The sequence below is a fragment of the Capsicum annuum genome, chromosome 8 (assembly GCF_002878395.1).
Source record: "Capsicum annuum cultivar UCD-10X-F1 chromosome 8, UCD10Xv1.1, whole genome shotgun sequence".
Taxonomy (NCBI): Eukaryota; Viridiplantae; Streptophyta; class Magnoliopsida; order Solanales; family Solanaceae; genus Capsicum; species Capsicum annuum.
The window spans coordinates 158,887,854-158,901,093 of NC_061118.1; the positions used below are offsets into that span (position 1 = coordinate 158,887,854).

Consider the following 13,240-nt stretch of genomic DNA (forward strand, 5'->3'; position numbering starts at 1 on the left):
CAATTGCATTGGAAAGAAGACTCAAATATCTTTATTTTCATAGGTCGCAACTCTCCCAGTTCATTATATTAAGGGAGTTATGATCGTTCAAAGTTGACCCAAAAAATTGGCTGGCCTCAGTAGTTTGTGTGCAGGAAATTTTCCTGCACATTTACTATTCCCAATATCCCGGCCACCGTTTTATAGTTTCGAACGTGCTCGATTATATCCAAAACCTATTCGTTTTTGAAAATCTTTATATTGTTGGAAAGCTTATTCAATAACCTTCGTATGGAACCATCGACGGGCAAATTCCGGTATAAATAAAATAAAATAAAATTAATTCCATATAAATAAGACCAATACACGTACTTGAATATGCCAATACACGTACTTGAATACGGGGTGTTACACATTTCTCCTTTGATCACTACAATTTTTTCAGAAACGATTACATATTTGAATTCGTTCTTATCTAGGAGTGAAACAGAAATTAAATTCCTACGTAACTCCGGAACATATAACACATTGTTCAGTGTCAAGACCTTGCCGGAAGTCATCTTTAGGCAAATTTTTCCTGTTCCCTCCACCTTAGCAGTAGCGGAGTTGGCCATGTAAAACATATCTTCTTCTTGAGCCGGAGCAAATGATGAGAACAACTCTTTGTTTGCGCAAACATGGCGTGTGGCACCTGAATCCATCCACCATTCGCGTGGATTCCCCACCAAGTTGCATTCCGTGAATATAGCACACAAATCATCATATTCTTGATTGGACTCAATCATATTCATTTGGTCCTCTTTTCTTTCCTTTCTTCGGGGCTCAACAATCTGTGGACTTGTGGCCAATTTTGCCACAATTGAAGCATTTTCCCTTGAACTTTTTCTTGTGTTGATTGCTTCCATATTCAACTTTCTTTCTTTTCTTAGAGTTGTTTTGGCCATCTTCTACAATATGTGCTCCACTCATTGTAGAATTTCCGTTTGACCTTCTTTCGGCAGCTTTATTGTCCTCTTCAATATGAAGACGGACGATAAGATCTTCAACGGTCATCTCCTTGCGCTTATGCTTTAAGTAGTTTTTGAAGTCTTTTCACAAAGGTGGTAGCTTCTCAACTATTGCTGCTACTTGGAAAGCATCATTCACAATTAAACCTACAAAACAATTTATGTGAGTATTATGAACATTTTTAATTTGTTCAACTAAGGTATTTTTCAAAAATATACCTTCTGCTAGGAGATCATGTATGATGACTTGCAACTCCTGTACTTGAGAGACAACAGATTTGCTATCAATCATTTTGAAATCCAGGAACCGTGCAACAAGGAATTTCTTAAATCCCGCATCTTCCATTTTATATTTCCTTTCAAGTGCCCCCCACAGTTCTTTTGATGTCTTGGTTCCACTATAGACATTATAGAGATCGTCTTGGAGACCACTCAGAATATAGTTCCTGCAAAGGAAATCCGAATGTTTCCAAGCTTCTACAATAACGAAGCAGTCTTTGTCCGAGGTTCCCTCGGGCACCTCGGGAGCGTCTTCGCTAGTGAACCATTGTAGATATAAAGTGGTGAGGTAAAAGAACATCTTTTATTGACACTGCTTGAAGTCTATGCCAGAAAATTTTTTGGGCTTCTCCGTCGGTGCCATCGTTGGTGGAGTATTTGTGCGACTTGATGTGGCAATATTATTTGCCCCCATAGACGTTGTTGCATCCATCATTTGACTTTCAGTTGTCATTTTTCCTGTCACCACAAGACAGAAAATTAGTATTTTTCAGAATACTATTAATAAAGTTAAATAACTTTAAACTCTTCTTCTTCTTGTTTCTAGTTAACGATGAAGTTTTTATTACTTCGAATCGTCAACCGAGTGAATCTTAACTTGTGATGAAGATTTTATGTCTTCTAATCACTAATTAAATTCAAGCGGAGTAGAAAGCCTAAGCTTTAATCTCCAAAAACAAGTAATACAGATTCTGTAAAGTTTATTCCTTAAGATTGTTATTTTCCACAATACGGGTACGTAGAATCTGTATCACAGAACAACTTCAACTTGATTTCTCCATTTTCCATTCAACACACATATAGAACCCAACACTTTCAAAGAATCTATCATGTTAAGCTCCATTAGCAGCGACTCCAGGCTTGAGCAGAAGGATATATCAAGAGTCTTAAGACTTGAGTTTACCAAAATTTCTTGGCAGCTTTTGATGCTCTTGCAGTATTTCAGATTCAGTAGGGCGATTTCTTGGAGGTAACCGATAGACTCATCAATATCAACCAGTTTAACAGAGTCTTTAAGAATTAATTTCTCGAGCCAGGGCATTCCAGCGAAGTTTGGGGTTCTGGTAAGTTCCCAACAATGACCAAGGTTGAGAATCCTGAGAAATCTCATAAACTGATAGAAGAAAATTATAAGAATAATACCCCAAACTTATAGGCAAGGGATACAGATATTTCTTCCTTCTCACCAAAATCAAGACTTGAGTAACAAGGTGAGTTACAAAAGGAATATAACTTTTTGAATCCAATACACCTCAATAAGCTTTCGTATCCATAATGTTTCATATTTCAAACAATAAGCCCCAAATTCTCAAGTTCCATTAACAATTCAAGTTTTAGTTCGTCAAAAAAAGAGGTTTGCAGGAAAATCAATCAACAACCCACATTTAAAACTCACATAGACAGAAGTGATAAATTACTTTCATAATTGGGGAAAACATCCAAAAATATGTTTAGTTGAAAGAGGGTTGTTCAACATAGCTTTTGACGGAAAAAGTTTTGAGAAAGCATGAGATTTCACCCTTGAATCTTGAATCCAAGTTGATTTTGCTTCTAAGAGTTTTGGGGAAGAGTGAGATATGTTTTTGACTGATTTAGGGTTTTGGGATAGTCTAGTATAGATAAAACGAAATCCCGTCAGGTGGAGGGGGCCTGCGCGGCGCTCCCCCCACAGCGCCCTGCTTCCCTGCCCGGTGCGCAGCCCAGTGCGGAAGGGAGCCAGAAGGTCCTCCCGACTGGCTGTGTGGCCCGGACCCCAAGTCCCGGGTCCCTTTGACGCGACGCTCGGGCTTAGAATCACATCTAGAACTTCCTTAACGTCATCTAACTCACCCCAAACGATTTCTACTCAAACCAAGGGTCGTATAGGCTCAATTTTTAGCTCTAAAGGGGCATACAAACGTACTGGGTGTTACAAGAATCCTGAGAAATCTCAAAAACTGACTAACGAAAAGCATCCAGTTAATTTTATTTTCTGAATTTACAACCTTGATTAAGCAAAGAAACTACTGAAAGAGAAAGAAAGGAAAGCATGATTTATATCTCAGTTCCACACCATGTTTGTTGTAAACTGCTGTACCTCATGTCCATAGAAACTAGTCCTTCCCAGGAAAGGTCATGAGGAATGTATTTTAAAGGGCATTTACGCCAAGACAAACATTTTAATCTCTTGGGAAATTCTTTGTAGCATCCAATGAGGTTCACATCGTTTAGTTTGAGCACCCTTAGGTTTCTCATTACCGTAAATGCATCAGTGCCTATGCTGTAATTTGAGTTTGTCGATGAAGTGTCCATTGAATGCCATGAATAAAAACCAGAAGAAGGTTGTTGCAGCGAAACATTGTGATCTGCATAATTCTCTACATGATCTTTGGGGAAGCGCCTTTTCGAGCTAATCGCATTGAAAAATCTTTTGGCTGATTTATCTTCCATCAACATGGGGATGTCAAGGCTGATCCCTTCAATCTTTTTAGTGCCCTAACAGGAAATTTTGGAGAAAATTATAAATTGTGAGGGTATGGCACAAGAAAGATGGAAAGAAAGGACATAACACACATAATTATTGCCTTACAGTCTTATCATTCAATTTATTAGACTGATGCATTTAAAGTCTACTACGTTTTCCAGGATCCAGTGATTCCTTATATTTCTCCCCATGTCTCGAAGCAACTGATGCATCTCCAACTTATTTAAGTCACTGATTGTCAAAAGACTTCTATCAATGAGGTTTTGCATCCCAATTATTGTGTGAAAACCACATCCATCCAGTATTCTAACAGAGTCGTCTCTGTCCATCCCAAGAAAGAAAAGAGCTATATATATCTTTGTCACGATCATCTTCAAGAGAATCAAAACTCAGTTTAAGTTTTTCAATGACGTGATCATCAGGGATTGTTTCCAGCTTTTCTAATGCACTTCCCTATATTTCTGGTCTTCTACCTGACACAGCTGAAACCTAAAACACAAAGGGCTAAAGGAAGAACCATCCGTTTTGAGAGCTCAAGATAACCTTCCAAAGGATGATCTTCTCCGAAGGCATGCCAGATAAAAAGATTTAGGGAATCCAATTTATTTAAGGCTTCTACTTTAAGCACCTTGTGTGATGCAGAAGGCTTTAGCAATGACTCATGCCTCGTTGTTATAATGATTTTACTAGCCGGATTAAGCCAATCTCTCATTCCTAAAATTGCATCTATCTGGTCAGCTTCATCAACATCATCAAGAACGAGAAGAATTTGTTTACAGCATACGGCATCTTCAATCATCATAATTCCTTCATCAACATTGGATATCTTCTCCTTTTTCCCAACAATATCATACAAAAACGAACTAAGCCATTACATTGTTTTGCAGTTTCATTGATGTTCGCAAGAAAACTGCGTCCTTCAAATGATCTTGCAAAAGAGTTATAGGCATACTTGGCAATGGTTGTCTTCCCAATTCCACCGATCCCACAAATCACATATAGACCAACATTAGTTGAACTATCTTGTAACCAGGAGATAATATCTTCAGCCTGATAATTGATATCAATGAGGTAAGGAACACTGTGTAAGCCTGTGGGCCGTAGATTTTTTTCAACAATATTCTCAATGAACTTTGCCTCATGTCTGCAAGCTCAGATTAAATTTGAATGCCATCAAATCTGAATTGAAGCGCTAAAAAGATATGGTGATAATAAACAAAAATATATTATAGAGAAGTATTCTAGAAAATTGTAAAATACAACTCAAATACATACAGATGAAAATATTCACGTATTTGCAATCTTCAGAATGACAGAGACCTAAAAGCTTCACTTTTCCCCTTTTTACAAGTCTTCTGATCATTATGATGAAACTTGAGGAGAAAAAAAAAGTGGGAATATTAAGATGACAGGCATCATAGCAATTAGCAAACAACTAAAGAAATTCCTAACTTTTATACAAAAGACAAAGTGTTGGTCATTCATCCTCACTTCAAGTAGGGTTAATTCCGGTAGTTTTAACAATAGAAGAAACAAAGATTGAAAAAGTTACCCATCAGCTTGATTTTGCAAGGGGCATCCCTCCCAAATCTGCTACTTCTTTAAGAGCTTTGCTCCAGTTTTTAACCTTATGAATCCTTTCCTCCTCACCATTTAAAATCCTGAAATATTCTTCACCAAAACTAGCCTTTTGCTTCCTTACATCGGAAGGATCCACGTCAAAGAAAACAGGTAAAACTATGTGCCCAAAATTCCTTTTTTGCTCCAAAATCATGACAAGCTCATCCAGGCACTTCTCAGATGACGCATAGTTTTGAGACAGTACAATCACTGACATCCTTGATTGCTCTATTCCCTTTTTCAATCTTGACTTCAAGTCAACTCTTTTCTCTATGTCACCATTATCATCATCATCATTGTCACATTTGAATACATGAAAACCAGCTCGCACCAAATTCCTATGGAGATGATCAGCCTAAAAGTGTTGCCACTGTCTTGGGCACTGAAACTCAAGAATACATGATAAGAAATGGAAGTCTTGGACGGAACTTGTTGATCCATTGCCAGTTCAACAAAGCTCAATCAAGAAGAATACACAATTACGACATAAATCGATAAGAATGTATATAATTATGCAACAAGTATTCAAAGCATGAAGGGACCACTTTGATCATTCAAAGCTCTACATTTTATGCATTTTTGAAAAGTTTTTAGTTTATTATTCATCAAATGTTTAACATAAAATGTGAAAAATATTAATATGCATAAAATATTCTTATATTTATTTAACATGTTTACCCATGTTATATAGTTTGTTAGACATCCAGATGGTCAAATTATAATGTTTATCATTTGTACAAATATAAAATTACTACCTTACTATTTGATTTACGTATATGGTTATGTCAGTATAATTTATGGATCGCCTAAAGTGGTTGAGTTAGATTGATTAATTAATTATGCACATATGTACGTACATAAAGTGGCCCGTGCGTGAATATAGGTAGGGATAATTTTGTCCTTTTATAAATTTATCCCAAGGATAAATTATGGTGAGATTGTTATCCCACCAATTGTGTGGATAACTTATCCTGATACTATTTATTAGTCCCGGGATAAGTTATCCCAAATATTGTCAATCAAATATGCATTAAAATTTTTTATCCCGGAATTATTTGCTTTAACACCTCACACCAAACGATCCCTAAGTCTCTATCCATTTTAAAATTGGGTTTAAATGAGCCCAATTCAATCTCTACTTCAACTAATTTATTTTTTCTAAAAATTACATAAATACACAACTTATGTTTTCACTATTACAAAAATTCCAACTCCCTAAACATATTACAAAAATTCCACATATACACAGAATGCTATGTATATGTCGGCTATGTTATGTATATTAATAGGGAGAGAGAGTAAGCTAATTAAAAAAATGAGAGAGGGTATAATTACTTTTAAAAGGTTTATATTTATGTTATTTATACTTTATATTTCTCAATAAAAATAGGAAAAAACAACTGATAAAGTGTCCTTCCACTCTCAAAATCAGTTATCTCACCTAAACCCCACTACACCCTCAGCTTACCCCATCCTCACCCCACATTCATTAAATAAATTATTTTTATTTTAAAAAAAAACTTTTATAAACTTGGTTTTGCCCCTACCCCCACCTCATCCCCATTCCCTTCCTACCCGGAACTCCCACTCCTACCTTCACTCCCAATTTTTTTTAAAACTTTTTTTGAGCAAAATTATAAATCTTTTCTTACCCCACGATCAAAACCCTGCCTCCCCCTTTCTCCATCCCCTACCCCTCCCCAAAAAATTATTTTCTTAGACATATTTCTTAAAAATAAATAAATAATTTTTTTATATATAAAAAACTTTTTTACCTCAACCCCATCTCCCCTTATTCCCTTCACCTTCCGCACCCCCTCCCTTATACGATAATATCCCATTCCCCTAAAATTTTTTTTTTTTAAAATTTAAATTCTTTTTTTTTTTTGGAAAAAAAACCTCTTACCTCAACCCCATCCCTTTTCTACCCCCATCCCACACCGCTTCCCAATTTTCTTTTTTACAAAAAATTAGTCCGCTCCCTATTACCCCCTAACCCCCACTCCTATGGCATATTTATTTTTCCAAAAAGTTATTTTTTTTGAAAAGAATATATTTTTTTAAAAGGAATTCTTACCTCAATTCCATTCTAAGACCCTCCTCTCGCCCAAAAACTAATTTTTTATTTTAAAAATAATTAAATTAAAAAAATATTCTTATTGCACTCCCACTCTCTACCCACCTACCCAACTTTCCAAACTCATTCAAATTTATTTTCTTGAGTTGGGTTTACAAAAAGTAAATATTAATATGTTAATATTTGTTTAGATTAAGAGGATAATATTAAACGGATCAAAATCCAATTCAATTTTTACTCATTTCAACTCAAAATAAATTTAAACTGATCACAACTCAACTCGATATTTAATTCAACCCATTTAATATTTTTAATATAAATCCAATTCCCATTTGATTAGGGTGGTACAGAGTATTTGGTTTAGACCGATCCCATGAGCTCTTAGAACTTTCAAAGAATTTATCATGTTAAGCTCCATTGACTGTTCAACCGTCTCCTATTCTAAAAACTCTACCACGTTGTGATACATCTCCAAGAATGTTATCAGTAGAAAAAATGGGAACTGGGCTTGCAACTTTGCAGTTTGACACATCACTCAGCTCTTGCTCGTCACTGACAAGGCCGATGCCAATTTCCTTTACATTTAAGTAATTCACTCAAATGGAAATTTCATCTCCATTTTGTAGCATATCTCCAAATTTCCAGTGACTATACCATGTTATTTCTAAATTACCTTCTGGCATGCCATAAAATCAGTTATTTTCAATAATTTCGGGTACAAAAATCTGTATTTAGGCACAAAAACTTTAACACAAGTTCATGTGTAAAACCAAGAACACCTTTACTTAACACCTTCAACACAAGATTAAGAATAATTACTTAACACCTTCAAGACAAAATTAAGAATAATCCATCCACGAAGTGTATTAAATTTTAGAAATAAGATGAAAAAGAAATTTAAAGCCAAGTCCCCCGACTTCACAGAGTGTCCTTAAGGAATAATTCCCTCATTGTACCCGAGGTTATGGAATTTTCTTTCCAGGATAAATGACTTTCAATTCAACAATAGCAGTACCTCAAATTGCTGGATTCGTCGAACTCACTCAACAGCTAATGATCACAACGAGTTTTGAAAATATGAAGAGTATTTTTGCTGTCAAAAATCATGTTAATACTTGAGGAATATGTCAGGTATTTATAAACTTAATGTGTGATACAAGAAAAACCAAGAACACCCAAAACAAACACCCAAAACAGTCCACAAGTTCAAGAGAACCGAGGACCCTTTGAGTGACCCCTCTCAGATTCAAGAACAACAACAAGAACACAAAGTATTGTGGTGTTTAACACCTAATTTCCAGCGATCCATAAACTATATTATCAACACAATATGAGAACAACAATATTACATCAACAAGAAACTTATGGGTTACACTAACAACAACAAGAAATCCAAAACTTACAACAACAATACAAGATAGATAGTTAGACCAAATGAAGGGACAATCTTAAGAACCCAAGAATTGTAAGACTCTTGGACCCGTAACACTACCCACGACACAAACCTAACTCTAACGTTGACACAAGAGGGACGTTACCTCCTCTAAACACCAACGCATCAAGCCAATGATGCAACACAAGTGATATCCACACTTGGGCACCCTTAGTTACGGATTGGTGGCTTTTCCAAGCCCTACAACTAAGGGGTGTTACAATCCTCACACTAGAGAGAGAGAGTTTGTCTTACATCAATAAACAACTTTCAATATTCAACAAAAACTAATAAGACACCAATTTTACGTGAAAAATCCTTCGGTGTGAAGAGTAAAAAACTACGGGACCAAACCTCTACTATAATCACCAAAGAGTTAAACTATTGTCCTCCAAAATGGCCACCAAACAAGTGCCAAACAACAAGAAACAATACATAAACCACAACACCAAACACTAGAGAAATAAAGGAGTGAAAACACAAAAAATGCAGCTACTGTTCGGAAATGAAGAACAGTAGATACAGGCCACCAAATCAAGCTCCGTCAGTTCCTAATCAAATATTGAGATTAGAGGAACAAGAATTTCAAAAATCAGATCAATCGAACAATAAATGAAGCGGGAATCGCAATTTGAAGTTGACAGCTATGACTGAAATTTAGGTGCAAAAATCAGCTTTGTTTTTCTCTCTTTGGCTGCTGAAAACTCTCTTTTTGTAATGGTCAATAAGACCTAAAACGATCAATATATATGCCCCATAGTAATGGGCCTATGGAAAAAAGTGGGTTGGTCCAAATTAGGCTTCATTTATCCACATAGGAAGGAAAAAAGACCCAATAACCCAACAATTCTCCCCCTCCCAATATGTGGAGGAGACCGCCATCCCGACGATCATGCAACAGTCTTCAAACTTCCCTCTTGGAAAAGCTTTAGTCATCATGTCGGAATCATTATCATCCGTATGAATCTTCTCAAGTTCAAGCAACTTAAAATTCAACACATCTCGAATCCAATGGTATCTCACATCAATGTGTTTAGACCGACCATGAAATGTAGAATTCTTGCCAAGATATATGGCACTTTGATTGTTGCAATGAAGCACATACCTCTCTTGAGCATAACTAAGTTTCCCCAATATCTCTTTATCCAAAGCAATTCTCTACAAGCTTCAACGGTAGCAATAAGCTCAGCTTCTATAGTAGATAGAGCAACACATTTTTACAACCTAGATTGCCAAGACACAGCTCCCCCTGCAAATGTAACCAAACACCTTGAAGTAGACTTAGGAGTATCAACATCACCAGCCATGTCTGAATCAGTATAACCACAAAGAATAGGCTTCCCTGTACAAAGACACAAACTCAGACTAGAAGTGCCACAAAGATATCTCATAATTCACTTTAGAGCATTTCAATGTTCTCTTCCCAGATTAGAAAAGAAATGACTAACAATACCAATAGCATGAGCAATATCCGGTCTTGTACAAACTATTGCATACATCAAACTACCAACGGTTGAAGCATAAGGAACTTTCTTCATATTTTCCTTCTCATCATCACTGGAAGGACACTGTTTCATGCTCAACTTGAAGTGCATAGCTAAAGGTGTACTGACAACCTTAGCCTTGTCCATGTTAAACCTTCGAATTACTTTCTGAATATACTTCTCTTGTGATAACCACAACTTCTTGGCCTTTCTGTCATGGACAATATGCATGCCAATAATCTGCTTTGCTGGTCCTAAGTCTTTCATAGAAAAAAACTTACTCAACTGTTACTTCAACTTTTAAATCCTGCAAGCATTATGACCAACAACAAGCATGTCATCAACATAAAGCAACACAATAATAAAGTCACCATTAGTCAATTTTTACACAAAAACACAATGGTCTGAATTAGTCTTCTTGAAGCCCTGATGACTCATAAAGGAACTAAACTTTCTGTACCACTGCATAGGAGCTTGTTTCAAACCATACAAGCTCTTCTTCAATTTGCAAACATAATTCTCTTTTCCCTTAACTTCAAAACCTTCAGGTTGTCCATATAAATTTCTTCATCTATGTCACCATGGAGAAAGGCAGTTTTAACATCTATTTGCTCAACTTCTAAATCTAGACTTACAGCTAAGCCTAGAACCACACGAATGGATGACATCTTTACAACCGGAGAAAATATCTCATCAAAATCAACTCCCTTTTTTTGGTTAAATCCTTTCACAACCAATCTAGCTTTGTATCGTGGAATTGGATTACCATCTTCATGCTTCACCCACCTACCTATTTTTCAAAGCTTTTCTGTTTTTAGGCAGTTTAACCAAATCAAAGGTATGATTATCTTGCAAAGATTTAATTTCATCTTCCATAGAATCAAACTATTTTTCTTTTTCTTCACTTTCCATGGCCTCATCAAGACTCTTAGGTTCTCCCATCAGTCAAGAGTACATACTCACTGAGAGAATAACGAGATGAAGGTATTCTTTCTCTTGTAGATCATCTGAGAGAACTCTTTGGAGCATCAACAACTGGTTGCTGATCAACCATATCAACTTGCACTGGAGTATCAACAACTTCTTGCTGGTAATTCTGAACATGATCATCATCTTCATTATCAACTTGATTTTCATCATCATAAAGATTTTCTTCAGGAGCAGTAGTAAAAGGAACTGGATCAACATCAACTAGGCTCTCATTACTCTGATAATCAACCTTCTCAGCTTTGTCAAATTCTTCACTTGTTTGGTCTTCAAAGAACACAACATCACGGCTTCTAACAAGTTTCTTCTCAACTGGATCATAAAAACGATAGCCAAATTCATCTTGACCATAACCAATGCAGATACACTATCTAGTTTTAACATCCAACTTTGACCTTTCATCCTTAGGAACATGCACAAAAGATTTACACCTAAAGACTCTAAGATGATCATAAGAAACATTCTTACCAGACCAAACTCTGTCAGGGACATCACCATTTAAAGCAACAGTAAAAGATAAATTGATAACATAAATAGCCGTATTAAGTGCTTCTGCCCAAAAGGAATCTAGCAGCTTAGCATCTAAAAGCATACATCTAACCCTCTCAACTAGTGTTCTGTTCATCCTTTCTGCTAAGCCATTCAACTGAGGAGTCTTTAGAAGAGTTTTTTGATGCTGAATACCCTGCTCTCTGCAATATCTATCAAAAGGACCAATATACTTACCACTATTATCTGAATGGATATATTTTAATTTCTTCCCTGTCTGTCTATTAACCAAGGCCTGAAGATTCTTGAACACATCAAGTACTTGATCCTTGGACTTCAAAAAAAATACCCAGAGTTTGCGAGAATGATCATCAATAAAAGTCACAAAGTAAAGTGCACCACTATGAGACCTTACTTTAAAAGGACCGCACAAATCAAAATGCACCAACTCTAGCAAATCAAGCTTTCTTAAAGGCGGATCACTCTGAAAAGAAACTCTTTTCTGTTTACCGGCTAAGCAATGAACACACTTCTTCAACTTTTCTTGTTTTACTCCAGAAAGCAAATTTTTCTTAGCCAAACTATCAATCCCCTTCTCACTTATATGACTCAACCTTCTATGCCACAACTCTGATGAAGTATCATTCTCCACCAAGTTTATCAAGCCTCTAGAAGTAGAGCCCTGAAATACGTACAAGTTAGACAACTTGTCACCTCGAGTCACAATCATCAAACCTCTAGTAAGCTTTCACTGGCCAGCACCAAGGGTATTAACATAACCCTCATCATCAAGACTTCCTACAGAAATCAAATTTAGGCGAACATCTGGAGCATGCTTGATATTATTGTGAACTGGTTTGGATCCATTGTTACTTTCCAAACAAATCGTGCCAATTTCATATACTTTAACTTCATCATTATTGCCCATTTTCAACATCCTAAAATTACCTGGAGTATAAGAAGAAATTAATTCCTTCTTTGGCGTAATATGAGATGTAGCACCAGAATCCACAAACCAGCTAGACTCATCGCGAATAAGATTAATGGCATTCTCACTACAAGCAACAAGAAGATCATTATTAGCAACAATAACAACACGATTTTCATTATCGCTTTCTTTCTTTTGCCATCTCATATCTCTCTTATGCTTGTAACAATATTTCATGATATGCCCCTTTTTGTTGCAATAATCACATGTAACATTCTTGAATTTGGACCTTGACTTGCTTCTACTTTTATCTCTATCATTTGAATCTCTGGACTTATTTCTCTCCCACTCTTCAGTAATTAAAACATTAGAGTGTGAAGATGAAGAAGATGAGGCCTGAGATCTTCTTCTCATCTCTTCATTCAAGACACCACTCTTAACATATTTCATAGTTACAATACCACCGAGAGTAGAATTAGTCAAAGAAACTCGAA

The 13,240-nt window shown here is 36.1% G+C and overlaps 1 protein-coding gene across 5 annotated transcripts; it reads right to left on the reverse strand.

The window, feature by feature from the left end:
• Positions 1-1,199: 1,199 nt before the first annotated feature.
• LOC107879394 lies at positions 1,200-5,961 on the reverse strand. 5 transcript variants are annotated; one of them, XR_007043639.1, is made up of 3 exons: positions 3,835-5,961; positions 2,170-3,740; positions 1,200-1,724 (listed from the first exon to the last, which is right to left on the reverse strand). XR_007043639.1 is itself a non-coding variant. In XM_047394836.1 (3 exons), the coding sequence occupies exons 1-3, from the start codon at positions 3,865-3,867 to the stop codon at positions 2,373-2,375; spliced, it is 438 nt and encodes a 145-aa protein (XP_047250792.1). In that variant the 5' UTR covers positions 3,868-5,959; the 3' UTR covers positions 1,951-2,372. The 5 variants fall into 5 exon arrangements, 1 of the variants encoding a protein (XP_047250792.1); XM_047394836.1 differs by lacking the exon at positions 1,200-1,724 and having other exon boundaries at positions 1,951-2,379; positions 3,343-3,740; positions 3,835-5,959; XR_007043641.1 differs by lacking the exon at positions 1,200-1,724 and having other exon boundaries at positions 3,131-3,740; positions 3,835-5,102; positions 5,282-5,961.
• Between the last annotated feature and the right edge of the window lie 7,279 nt (positions 5,962-13,240).